This window comes from Thermobia domestica, chromosome 2 (genome assembly GCF_964235325.1).
Source record: "Thermobia domestica chromosome 2, izTheDome1.hap1.1, whole genome shotgun sequence".
Classification (NCBI taxonomy): domain Eukaryota; kingdom Metazoa; phylum Arthropoda; class Insecta; order Zygentoma; family Lepismatidae; genus Thermobia; species Thermobia domestica.
In genome coordinates, this window is record NC_137455.1 from 358,872,782 (window position 1) to 358,887,088 (window position 14,307).

Genomic DNA, 14,307 nt, shown 5'->3' on the forward strand with positions numbered 1-14,307 from the left:
TGACGGCCTGTTTCATGGTTCTATTCAAACAAATGCTTTTCGAAGCTCCGAAGAATGATACAGTGATAAAGTATTCAAATATTTTAAACATTTATTTCTTGCGTAATATTATTAATTAAGTGAATGACAAGTATTTTGTGTTTTCCACCCGTCATTTGCGAAAGGGTGTAATTTATATAAGGACTATCTAAATTTAGTGCTTTATTCTTTATGATAAAACATTAATTAACATTCATACCTCTTTATTTTTCAGTCGGCCTGCAGGTTCCGAATTGCATATCCCAGCAACGGGCGTGGCAGACGAGATGAAATCTACCAACCCTGACCACATTGGCGGTTATGAAGTGGCGTTGCCTATTTTTGCTGGTATTGAGTCCAAGTTCGGCCTTTGTCTACCAAAGTATAGGACAGGCTCTTAAAACAGGAAGCAAGCGGAGGAAAACCACTGCCTTTTAGTTGAAATCAGTGGAAAAGTAGTTTCTCAAATAGGAAACTGTTTTTTAGAGATTAGCTATTGATATATTCCGAGGCATCAAGGGATTTTAAAACAAAAAAGGAAAGTCATGTTATGGCTGTGTGTGTGAAATGGTAAATAAAAAATAAATAAATAAATAAAAATAAAATGAAATTGCTTCGAAACCCGAGAAGCCTTTTTGGAAAGGCGTCTGAGCGCGAGGCAGTTCCCAGAGTGGAATACTGGGACGACGACGATGATGATGATGTATATAATACATCTACTACCAATAATATTGATAGTCAGAATGGTGCTGTTTATATATATATACCTTAATACATGATATGTACATAGAAGACGCTCCCTCTCCTCTACGTTCCCACAATGTATAGATAAGGTAGATATACACACGTTAAATATATATATATTTGTTACAATCCTGATCTCCATATTTCTCAAAGGATCCTCTTGATAAAAGAAGTAACTGCCATATTTAATTGAAGTAAAACTGTGATTATATTTGGGAAAGCAAATCATATACATATATTGGTTATATTTTGTGGTTTACAAAAAGAAAAAGTATAGATAATTAACAGGTTAACATGCTGGCTGTGTATACTGTAATTGTACGTGTATATATGTACTTGAGTAGAAACTAGGTATCTATATGAAAAAGCAGGTTTGGAGAAATCATGTCAGTATTGTGATACGAAGCGATTAGTGCGTAGCCTCGTAGTGTACTGTACCAAAGATGAGAAAATTGATTGAATGCTAATGGCCAAGAATGCCTTTTTATGCTGAGAAAAGAATGCTCAATGATACCTCTTGTAAAAGGGAAACAAAAGCTGTAAATATGGTGTGAATACCTGTGCTTTTTTGAGACTGTATAAAAAGAGTTGATGAAAAAAACAAAACAAAGCTGAATATTTTGAATGCGTGTGATCAATTTCATCCTATTAGTAAGTGATAGCGAACACCTTGTGCTCGAAAAAATAAATTTAAAAAAAAGAAAAGAAAAGAATGAAAGCATGTTGGAGGAAGAAGTATTTTAAACGGAAGAATGAAACCTTGATGCCTCATTGGTTTGTTGGATCTTTTTAAAAAGAAAGAAAAAAAATGAAAATAAATTATTTTTTAAGAAAGTACTTTCATTGTATTTACGAAGAGAAACTTGAACGTGATTTGTTTTTTTTTCTAATCCGTAAAAAGACAAACCTGAAAAAAAGGAAGAAAAAATGTGTAATGTTTTGTATGATATTTTCTGATGAGAATCAAAGAAATAGTGAGTTGTTTTGATTTTTTTTTCCTATTCTTTTATTTCGTCCAATGGCAGTCTTTCTTTCAGATGCCAATAAACAAGAACCCCAGGTACAACTCAGAGAGAAAATAAGGATTTGGATTTGTATTATTGAAATAAAGTTACTTAAAAAAATGGAAAGAAACATAATGCATTATTAGTATGTATGAATGTGTACATATATTTGTTCTTTTTTAAAAATAAAAATAAATCAATGTTCAGCAATATATTCACATCTTTTTCTGCAATACAATGTTGCGCAATCTTATTGATACATATATAGGGATCAGTATCATAATGCCTATTATTATGTATTATAATGAAAAAAAAAAGTGTATGTGTGAAAGTAAAAATTTCGTACATATTTTGTAGCTCTTGAAGTGTCATCCCTGTAAAATACTTTTTTTTTTAAAGAGTTAATAGTATTGAAATATTGTAATAACAACTTTATATAACTGTACACTCACTGAAGATCGTAATTCTTACTAATGTTTTTTTTTCTTTCTTTCTTAGATGGGAAATTATTTACCCTCTTGAAACCCAACTTAATCTAACCTAACCTACTCTAACCATTGTAACTGCTAAGGTGGTAAGATTGACTACCACCATGACATGTAATACAGAACTGCTTTCGCGTGGTGCACAATGCATGTTTCATTTCTGCAGAGAAGATAATGAACATAGATCTATATGAATAATTTCACAGCAGCAAAATAGATAATATTTATTAGTTGATTTTTCGCAAACGTCTTCAGCATTTGAGAGTTAGTTTTTTTTTTTTTTTATTTTATTTTTTTTTTTTTTTATTCAGGACTGTTTGTAGCTTGTTGAGAATGGAAAACGATAACTTTCTCTTCCGTTAGAAAATTTTACCTGAAAATTCAAGTTTGAAAAATCAATAAATTTTGCAATACTAAAGCACGAGAGTTTTATATAGAACAGGTGATAAAGTTCTGAGAAAAGTTACTCAAAAATAAAGACGGAATTGATTTTGGAAACAAATGTAGATTTGGGAAAGAAGTTTCAAAGCGTCTAGCTGACTAGAATGTGTGGATATTCTTAGGTATAAAGTTTAGACAGTACTCTTCAGCAAATAACAGTGAGTATCTCTTCTTATAGTATTTGAGTTATATGAGCTACACTACACTCACCCCGAAGTTAGTAACACAAAAATTGCATCAAAGAGGTTTTAATTTATTTTTTCTGGTAACCGCATAGTGTATATAGTTCTTTTTGATGCAGCCAGAAGAAACATGCATTCAAAATAAAATTTAATACCTTCTTTAGCATAGACTTCTCGTTGGTATAAACTTCTTGTCCTGAGTACATAATGCAGTGTTCAGCACTGTCATTGAGGGCTCTGTCTGCTATAGATAACATATCATTTATTTAATTACGCATTCTTAAAATGCAATATGACCTCACATATTCGTTCACTTTTATCTTTTGTTCACAGCACTAATACAGACCATAACGTCTATGAGAAAAGAACATTCTCTTTTGAGAACTGATAGTCGCCGTGATTTTCAGTTGGCATCCACTTAATTTCACAATGTGATAACCAACATTCTCTTTAAGAGTACGCAATGTGTCAATTTCAATAATATTATCCTATCCGTAAGAATGAAGGCAGATTATATCAAGTTGCTTAATTTTTAGTTTTATTTTTTCTACCCTTTTAACCTTCTGTTAATAAGGTGCTACAGTGAGATAAAAATATTCTAAATTAGCTCATTCTTTTTGCTTTTATGTTTATCAGGAATTAAAATAAGCTTTCGTCACTTTCTGGTTTATCGAATTATACGTTTACACAGTGGTGCTATTCAGCCGGTTCACACTGGTTAGCTAGAACCGGTTGTTAAAATATTTCGAGCTCGCAAAACTGTTTGTTCTATCCAAACATAACAGTGAATTTTATCCAGTTATATCCGGGAACAGTAAATTTTAGTTTAACCATCTTTGTTTTTTAAAAAATTTTACAGCTACAGGGTTAAACATAAGATCTCAGAACAAGGTAAAAGCGTTTATTTCTTAATCACAAATGCCCAGAATGAGAACTATGATCACATGAGTGTAGTGTTGAGGGTTATTTTTATTTGAAACGCATACATAGCATTATCAATCAATCCATTCTTGGATTAAGGTCTTTCCAATACTCCTTTGACAACCATCTATCTTGGATAATTCGTTTCAAGATATTCGCACTGCTACCTAACTTCCTAACACCACTTTGTATTAAAACATCTCTCTCTCTCTCACATACACACACACACACACATACATACATACATATATATATATATATATATATATATATATATATATATATATATATATATATATATATATATATATATATATATATATATATATATATATATATATTTTATGTACAGAACCGGTTGTTAAAAATTAGAACACTACCACTAAGTTAACATGCTAATTCTAAAGCGAATTACTTTAGCGTTATTGTTATAATAGAAATAAATGATTTTGCGAATTATGAAAGTCATTTACATTTTGTTAAAAATGCTTGCGGATTTTAAACTCGGTACGTAGTGTATATATATATATATATATATATATATATATAAACTACAACAACTTGTATTTATTGTACTATCAACATAAATGTACGAAGCAGATATTTTGCCATATATAATGATGGTTAGGTGAGGAGAGGTTAGATTGGAAATTCAAGATGTAGCTAAACCATAACATGTAACAAAGCTTTCTTATTTTGTGTCAAAAAAAGTCATACTATATAATTATAGATTAAATGTGATGAAAGTCATTGAAATTCTGGTTCTACTGACAGACAGATAAGAGAATATTTTGCTATATTTTGAGAAAATATAATTGCTTCATTCTACAAATAATAATTTTAAAAAAATGCTTGCAAAGCCATGCAATTTTCGCGTCTCTTTGTAGTTTTGAATCATTGTATATGCTTGAAGATTATTTTGTACAAATATTTCAGTTTTATATAAAGTAATCTACACACATGTGTATATATAACCGTGTTAATTACATAGGGAAGTAATAAACATATCATCTTACGTAGTGGAAAAAAAAAGTGTTATGTGCAGCTTTGTAGGGCATTTACAAAGTGAATTTCAGTGGATGTTTAAAATAAAAGGAAAAAGAAATAAAGGCTTACGTAATTAATCCATCTTACGTTACACTTCATAGTCTGTGATAGTAAACAGAAAAATAAATCGATTTGCTAAATATATAATCTTGTAAAGTAGTTATTTGTTAATAATATTATAAGATTTTTTTTTAAGTGTAAAGCTACTTTTGATACAAGTATGATCAAAAGGAATTATTAAATAATAGTGTTAAAACCCTGGAATACACACAGTTTCTGTACCTTTTAATACACAGATGGGGTGCTTGTTAACTTCTCGCTTCGTATTTTGATGAGTTTGGCAGAAATGTCTTTTCAGTTGTAATATGACGTTTGAAGATCACAGGTAGTTACTAAAGCACAATTACTACATATAGCATCTTCAAGGTTACTAGGAACCGCGGTGGCTCAGTGGTAAAACGTTTATCTCTGGTGCATGGGCTCTCCGGTCCTAGTTTCACGTTAACTGAACTTCGTGGTGGAAAAACACTGTGTGCTTGGGTTTTCTCAGAGTTCTCCTGTTTCCACCTGCTTTGTTCATTCTACTATTTCATCCATTTTCATCATCATCGCCTCCTTTAGCCTACAGTCGTAACCTTAATACGTAACCCTGAAATATTTTTTTTTCTTTCTTCAAAATCGCTGTCGGTTAGGTTCAAGTGATCCATAGCAGCTTAATTTTAAAAAAAATAAATAGCTATTACAGAACTTTAAATAAAACAAGCACACTCAGCCATGCACAGATGGTTGGTAGGAAACCTAGAAGTAAATATAGGCTGTGGAAAACCGACTAAAAATTTAGCTTAACAAAAGCACGTTAGAATGGTAAATTATGACTTCAGCTAAGGATTAAAAATAAATAAATAAATAAATAAATAAATAAATAATAATAATAATAAGACAACACGCTAAACCATTTACTGCAAATTGCGGTGCCATAACACTCCTCCATGTATTCCAGGGTCAGGGTAAATATAATAATTTGAACGATCCACCAAAGTTAGATAACAAAATAACAAATGCTCTTAGCTTATTACTTCATGCTTATTCTGTATTTGGAACCCAGAGTATATTCAAGTTATTGGTCTCTTGATAATAGCATCTAACTAAGATAGTGTTTTACAGGTTAACATTATTCTGGAAATCCTGTCGTGACTACTTCGTATATGCTGTTAGTGATCACTTCTGCTATCAATATGTTCGAATGAATGAGAAACTATATATACATATAATCAAAAAGAAATAATTATGACTTTACTGTAAATATCAAAACACAATGTGATGTGTGATCATGGATTTAATCATGTGGTTATGTGATCCTCATGAACATTTGTGGATATACAAGTAATTACGAAGTTAAGAACATCTTAATGTGCAATTGAAAATGATAATATTGATACTATTACTTTTTTAAAAATGCGTTTTGAATTTCGCATTCAGTATATAGCTGAATCTTACATTCTAGTACCTGCACTTTTTATTAATTGGCGTCACGTTTTCAAACTTCATTTATCTTAGTGTTAAAGCACTTAGTACTCGTAGAATATTTTTTTGTTGCGAAGGGAAGGGTTATTATTATTATTTAGGATATGGATCACAGAATCGTAATTTCAGAGCTTCCTCCCTTTTTAATTTTAAAACGTGCATAAATAGTCTCAGTGGTCAAGCAATCGAGTTTTTCTTCTGATGTAGACTGCCCACCATTAAGTGTTAAATATTTTGAGATAATTAGGAACAAAAAGCAATTTCTACGCGAGCATTTTACCAGCAAATTCTGCTACCAATATGTCTACATGTAGCGTCGTATTCTAAAAATGTGTAAAGAACATTAGAGTAACTGTGTTAAAATTAAATTTGCATGTAAATTCGGTATAATTATTGTTTCGTTTAGTCATTTTCACATAATTTTGAGGATAAACTTGTGAAATATACCAAAAATAACTTTCCACTTGTGAAATATACCAAAATGTTTCACTTGTGAAATATACAGAAATAACCTGTTCAACAGTGTATAATCTTTAGTAAAATTTGTTGCCTGGCTTAAACATCACAGTGTTTAAGGAAAGGAATCTGCCGTATCCAGAAAGTGCTCTATATTGCTCCCAACTAGTTTTAAAAGCTCCTTTGTAATTAAATGTATAACAGTCTCGCTTTCAATTTGGAAGATGTAGGGTCGATTCTTATTAGGAATAATTTTGTGGTTTGGATTCGACGTTTAATTAGATCCATATCTCGTATAGTCTCGTTTCTGAAAAAGGGCGTTAAATATCAAAGATATATTTGTAGAATTTTACAGAAATATTAACAGAGAAACTAATCAAAATTCACAAAATGAAACATGCATATTTGTATATGCTTTTATTAGTCGAGTAGTGATTTGCTTAAATATGTTCTCTGAGTCGTGTATATTAAACCGAAGTATATGTATCACGGATCTGTATTAATTGTTTTATTTGTGGAATTACTGAAGCTGTATGTGAACAAGACAGATTAAAAACAAGATGAAAAGTGAGTAAAAAAAAGGAGAATAGTTAGTAGCATGTTCAAAATACATCTTAAAATAAATAAATAGAACTTATTAACAAATTCTGATAGAATTTATATTCGTTCTTTTAGAGTATTCTGATATGAATATTCTTGCTGCCCATGTAGGGAAGCACAGTGGGGCTCTATCCATCTTTGTAGGTCTTGATGTTACGTAGAGGTAACCTTGAGTTCAAATATCATTAAGTTTCTCCATTTGTTGATCAACAACTTTTGCGGCCTATTGTGGATCTCGATAGATTGGTGAACTTAGTTCTTTATAATATGGAATCAATCTTACTACTTAATTTGTTGGGAAGAATACAGTAGAGATACAAGGCAAATATCTTTGATCTGCTTAGGCACAATAATGCACTAGACTAATGAACGTCGTTAAAAAGAAAAGACATGATCCTCTCCAGGATTTTAATGAGCCTTGCTGAAAGTGTACAGATAATACTTTGGGGCAGTCACACATTTTTATTATTTTCCGAAATATAAATAATGGCAAGAATAAAACAAATAAATAAAAGAAGCCAGGACAGAGAAATTGCAAGGATAAATATGGTAACGGAAAATAATATTAAACGTGGGAACTAAGAGGTCTTAATTTTACATGAATGTCCTATTAATAAGGCTAGGATTTTCACCTACAAATTAAGATTTACATGAATGTCCTACTAATAAGGCTAGGACTTTCACCTACAAATTAAGCATATTTCCACACATAATCCTAGCTTTAATAATAAGATTCTTTCCCCTAAGTCAGCGTTTCCCAACCTTTTTCAACTTGCGGCACATTACGGGCGTTACTTGGATTCTCGCGGCACACTTATAGATATTATTATTTGTAAATATAAAACACAGTGGCATTTTTTTCTGTGATTATTGATCTCCTTCCCACAGAGAAGGAAGCTCGATCATTGTTTCTTCCCCGTGGTAAATCATTATGCTTCTTTTTCATTCTAATTTAAAAATAGAAAACAATTGCAATGAAATATTGAACTCAGTTTTTTTTAAATGCGTTTTCTTTTTAAAAACTATCCAACTTTTTACTAAGAAGGAAGATCACTAAATAACAAAAGAACAAACAATTCTCTTTTACTTTTAAAACACAAATGTAGGTAATTTGTTGAAAGGATTGAATGATATTTTAAATTTTCAAGTTGCGAAATAGTCTGCAATAATAAAGAAGCAATAATGGTCATGACCATGATAACCATTTTTTTTTCAACATTAGAAATGTACAGAACAGTAACCTGGTATGAAACAAAATTGTAGATTCATAGTACAGGTTCATAGTAATGTGAAATACAAATATACCATTTTTCCGTACATTTTGCAATTTGATAATTTTGTTTCGATTCCTCGCGGCACACCAGCGGCCCATTCACGGCACACCAGTGTGCCGCGGCACACCGGTTGGGAAACGCTGCCCTAAGTGCTATGGAAACAATAGTCACGTACAAGAAATATGATATGCGGTGCTGTTGTAAACATTGAATCAACTTTCATTTTGTTGAGTGATTACACCCCAAAAGTTGAATATTTTATTGTTCTGCCTTTCCCATAGATTATTTGCACATTAATTGTTCTTTAGGTTAAGCCCTACACCTTCGAAATGCTGAGAAAAACGTTGACAAAAGGCGCCTTAACCCTGAGTAACGTTACTTCGTTCTTCATCTTGTATGATGATCCAGATATATGTATGTTGAATAGAAAGGGGAAAAAAAAATAGTGGTAGGTCGTCTTATGACAGGAATACGGATTACGGATCATTGAAAACATTCTTACTTTCTTTATAAAACGCCGACAAGTCTTCACTTTACAATATACTATTGTCTCTGTAACCTTTTTCACCTTAAAAACACGTCTCCAAAATTTAATCTACGTTTATATTCATATCCTGAATTTATTAAAATTCAGTCGGTCATTAATTGTTAGAAAATAAAATATTCGTGATCCTGATTGCATGTTTTGTTTAACGTGTAACTCATAGAGTAAAACTAATACACCTAAACGGTCGCGGTTTGAACTTCCAACTGTAGTATCCTAAAAATATGACTATTATGCGTAACTTGCCTTTGACATACGTATTACGATCTTTTAATTGGTGAATATTGCATATGAATAATGAAATATTAACATTGTAATTTCTGTAGCCCATATAATAATATTTTTATTAGAGTCGATAATTATTGTATAAATGCTGCTTTTTTATTTATTTTCAATTAAAAAGCTGAAGTGTCTTCAAATGTATAAGAGAAATGAAGTCCTGTATGAAGAAGGTTAACTGAAAGCAAGATTGTGTTCATATGTACAGTTTTACCATATGTACTTGTGTCTATTTACAAAAATAAGCAAAAATAAAGGAAAAGACACACGTTTTCATGGTGATGTTTGTTATTCATTCGCCACATGTTTGAAATGTTAAGGACTCAAAACACATTAGATCCTTAATTAACTATACACTATGTTGTCATTCGTCGCCAGACACTCATAATCTCTCAACACCATATCAGTATCTTATAGGACCACCTTTTGTCACAGTGAAGTCCGCTACTCTTCGAGGAAGACTTTCCACTAATTTGCTATACGTGTCGACAGGAATCTTGGCCTATTCATCCCGCAAAGTGGCTAACAGTTCAGTAGTGTTTTTTGGGCAGCATGACCTGGTTCTCAAGCGGCTCTCCAACTCGTCACCAAGGTGTTCAATGTGGTTGAGTTGTGGACTTCGGGCTGGCCAATAAAGTTTTTCCACACCAATGTCCTTGAACCACGTGTTTATAAAGCCTATCGTATGATATGGAGGATTTCGTGCTGAAAGAAGTATGGGCCAATACCGAATTGTGCCCATAATATCGGTACTACAGAATTATCGAGAATTGTTTGGTATGTTTTGGCATTCATGTTTCCCGAACTAAAACGAGGAGCAAGACCATACCACGAAAAGCAGGACCACACCGTGATGGTATCTCCGCCGAATTTCACTGTGGGTGCGATACAGTTCTGTAAATAACGTTCTCTGGGCATACGCCACACCTACACATGCCCATCGAATCGCCAAGTCTGGTCGCGCGATTCATCACGCCATAGGACGGATTTGCATTGTTCGAGAATCCAATGGCGGCGTTCCTTGCACCACTATAAATGATAGGTCGCATTGCGGACTATGATATGTGACTTGTGATTGTGAACTGCTGCTCGACCATGAAAACCAAATGCGGCAATCTCCCGACAGACTGTTCGATCACTTTCAGCACTATTGGAAGTCAATCGGAAATTTCTGTGCCTCCATCTCTAATAACTCTTTCCGGTTTGACTTCACCACAAGTTTCAAGCTTCGACGGCCACGATCTGTTCATATTTTTGCTTTAATTAGACTGGCTGGCATATCATAACATAACCCCCTTGCTTCTACTTTACGATAATGTCACTCACTGTCATCCGTTAATCTTAACCCTTAAGGGTATTCAGTACAGCGAAATTAAACTACCGCTAATTTTAGAGTTTTTCTGTAATATCTTCAAAACAAATAAAAATATTCGAAAAGCAAAAACGTAGTGAACTAGACAATATGATTTTGCATGTGGTACCGTTACCACAACGCATCTATCTGCTTTCGATTTGCAACTGTAGACAGATTTAGCATTTTTTGCGGGTTCTGTAAATAGCGTCATACCAAAAACAGATAGGTGAATTGTGGTAAAGGTATCACATGCATAATCATATTGTCTAGTTCACTACGTTTCTGCTTTTCGAATATTTTTTGTTTGTTTTGAAGATATTACAGAAAAGCTCTAAAGTTAGCGGTAGTTTAATTTCGCTGTAGTGAAGACCCTTAAGATCTCGAAATGACAAAGATGACTCATTCATATATTCAACATAGATTTCGCGAAGGTTGTTGTGGCTTTCTATGTAATATTTTTTATTTTCTGTCTTTGAGTTTTTTGTTCAGTTGGGAACACTTGAAAAGGAAGTACCTGCTTTTTTCCTGATAGTTGAAATGGACTGCGTTTCGAATTGAATCTTTCCAGATTCACATTTATTTAGTTCCCAGTATGGATAACAGTATAGCGTGATCAATTTCTCTAGACTTATCGACAGGAATGTGCAGAAAGTTTGGATCGTTTCTCATTGACAGAGATAAGGACATTGCGGAGGTTAGAGAGATGTAAGCAGAGTTTGATGGCGTCAGGCTGGGCAAAGCTCGAAGAGAAAATTGCATTTACACAAAGCATAAATATATAATCAAACTAGTTGTTTCAAACCTTTTAATTTAAACGTAACTCTCTATTAACAAAAATTTATAGGAACCTGAAGAGCTGTGTGGAATAAAAATCAATTGTTTCTAAACTTTCAGAAATCAGAGACGACAAGACGGAAGGGTAAAATCTCCGGGGAATCTAAAAATGGCGCCACGGACAACAGAACGTTATTGTACAGGTCAGCATAAGTGAAAATGCTTTATAGCAGTATACCCTCCAGGGCCGCCTCCAGCCGTTATGGGAAATCAAAAATTTTACTATGTGACAACTCGTAAATTTACTTTAAATCATTAGCATTGCTCTAGAAATTACATCAATTGTTACGTTAACAGACAGTGCTAATGTCAACGTATATCGACTTGAACTGCCATCAGGAAAAAATCGACGTAACTATTTGATGGATTGATAGATCTACTATAGGGTTCTTTACCTGCGACGTTGCACCATAGTGCAACACGTGTCTCCAGACGAGAATCCGAAAGGTATAAATCATATAAATCTTTCGCTTTATTTTGACTTGTAGAATGTTACTCTTTAGTCCATGGGCACTATTTTTAGAACACCCATGAATACCGAATATAATATTTGAATACCGAAAAAGATAGTTTTATATTTTTCTATTTATACATATCGGGAAACAGAGGTAGCCACCAGGGACGCCCGCCACCTTGCCCTCCTTTGGCGTCGTCTCTGCTATATGTACAGGAGGCAGTGTAGTCAGATGCACTCTGACCTCTTTAACACCCGATACCCTTTTTACAGATGCTAGTTAATTCCACAGCCGCATTGGGACAACAGTAGTACCAGAAGTTTCAGCTCCCACCTCTAGAATTCTTACGACCTAGTTGGTAGGTTGACACCTTACTGATCACGAAACTAAATATACACAATATTTTAGGAGAATATTGTAAAACTTTGTGTAAATTCGTCTCATATAAGGAAGAGGTAGAGCAGATAATAAAAAGAGTGTCCGGAATCGACTCCCACTACCAGTTTTATTATAAAATCCACTATATGAGTATTTGTACAAAATACTATACAATTTGGTCTCTATTTAAAAGGGTGAGTAAAAGGTAGTCTTTGACCGAGTGGTCGCAGACAGGATCTCCAACAGAGCCCCGTAGCAGACTAAGAGGAGTGGAGTTAAGGAACCAATGCTCCGTAGCAAGCAGAGGCAGGTTAAGTTGCCAACAGAGCCCCGTAGCAGGCTAAGCGGCTGAGGTTGGAATTCCCAGACAGAGCCCCGTAGCAGGCTAAGCCAGGAGATAGGATAGGCGTAGTCCCGTAGCAGACTAGAGGCCTGGGGTTAGGTTACTCCAAGAGTCCCGTAGCAGACTAGTGGAGGGTCACCAGAAAACTGGTCTCGAGTTGCCTTCGTCCATCCAATTTATAGGGTCCTTTTGGGTGGCGGTGGCGCTGTTGCTCCGATGTCGTCGTCTGCTCCATGGGAGGGGCCAGAAGCCGTCGTCTGCATGTGATTACAGGTCCCTCTGGTGGAAGATCCTCTTGCCGAACCATGTGGTGTTGTTTGTAAACATTCAAGCGTGGAACTGCTTGTTTACGACATCACATAGGATATTACACCCCCCTGGCTTGTTTAAAAAATAAGCCGAAGGGTTATTTTTCTTTATATGAGGGTTGGCAACACTGAGGTATCACACACAAAAAAAGCACTAAAACATTAATAACACTTGCAACACACAAAAAAATCACTTTTCGGAGCAGTAATAAGGTAGCGGAAGAAAGCACTAAACAGTTAGTCCCTAATCACAGGCAGGATCGGTGCATTTATATATGTCACTTCATTTCCCTCGAGGTAGGGCTGTTTTTAGCTTGGCGTCAATAAATATATACTAATTCACTTATAGTAAGTGGAGTTGGTGTCTGTCTTAGATGTTGCTCCTTAGTTGTATTATTGGTATTAAATGTTTCCAAGGGAATAGGAGATGAAATTTCTATGCGGGTCGTTCTAGATTTGTTTGGTAACGAGCGAAGACGACGATATAATATGTATAAAATAATAAGACTTAGGAATACTAAAAAAGTTGTAATTGACACTGAGATATAAAGATAATTTATATTGGAAAGTTCTAATTCGAACGGCATGATTTCTTGGTCACCCTGTATAAGGTGTAAAAGTTTCTAAAATATTTGCACTAAAGATATGTATTTCAATAAAATAATCCAATTTTAAATGTCAATGACAATAGTAATAATGGTCCTGAATTCCTGATCATCCTGTATAATGTAGAAGTGGTCATAACTTTTGGAACATCCTGTACAATATTTATGTTGCATAATGTCGGTGACAATATGTAGTTCACAGAAGAAAAGAAAAAATATCGATGAAAATGTAGAATTATGTTGGCTGTCCTTGTAAAAGATCAGTTGCCTTTTAAATGCGGAAATGCTAACGTCGGCATTCTTTCCATTGAGTTGCAGAATAATGATTCAGCTTTTTATAAAACAAAGAGGAAATGAATGTTTGTATCGTTATGAAAAGTGTTTTTATCTGCTGAAGTCTTGACTATAATTCTTTCTTCCTAGTGGTGAGTACTGTACTTTTTTTTTTTTTTTTTTTCGTGTAGAGAATAAAAAGAACTTATTTATCCTGTTCTATATCTTGTAATTCTTG

The 14,307-nt window shown here is 33.7% G+C and overlaps 1 protein-coding gene across 6 annotated transcripts in view; it reads left to right on the forward strand.

Moving 5' to 3' along the window:
• Positions 1 to 4,344, forward strand: part of aralar1 (calcium-binding mitochondrial carrier protein aralar1) — a 321,349-nt gene extending 317,005 nt beyond the window's left edge. For all 6 annotated transcript variants that reach the window (XM_081749350.1, XM_081749352.1, XM_081749355.1 and 3 more), the window contains one exon: positions 254 to 4,344. In XM_081749350.1, the coding sequence (XP_081605476.1) occupies positions 254 to 419 (166 nt within the window). In that variant the 3' untranslated portion in view covers positions 420 to 4,344. The remainder of the gene's footprint in view (positions 1 to 253) is intronic.
• The last annotated feature ends 9,963 nt before the right edge of the window (positions 4,345 to 14,307 follow it).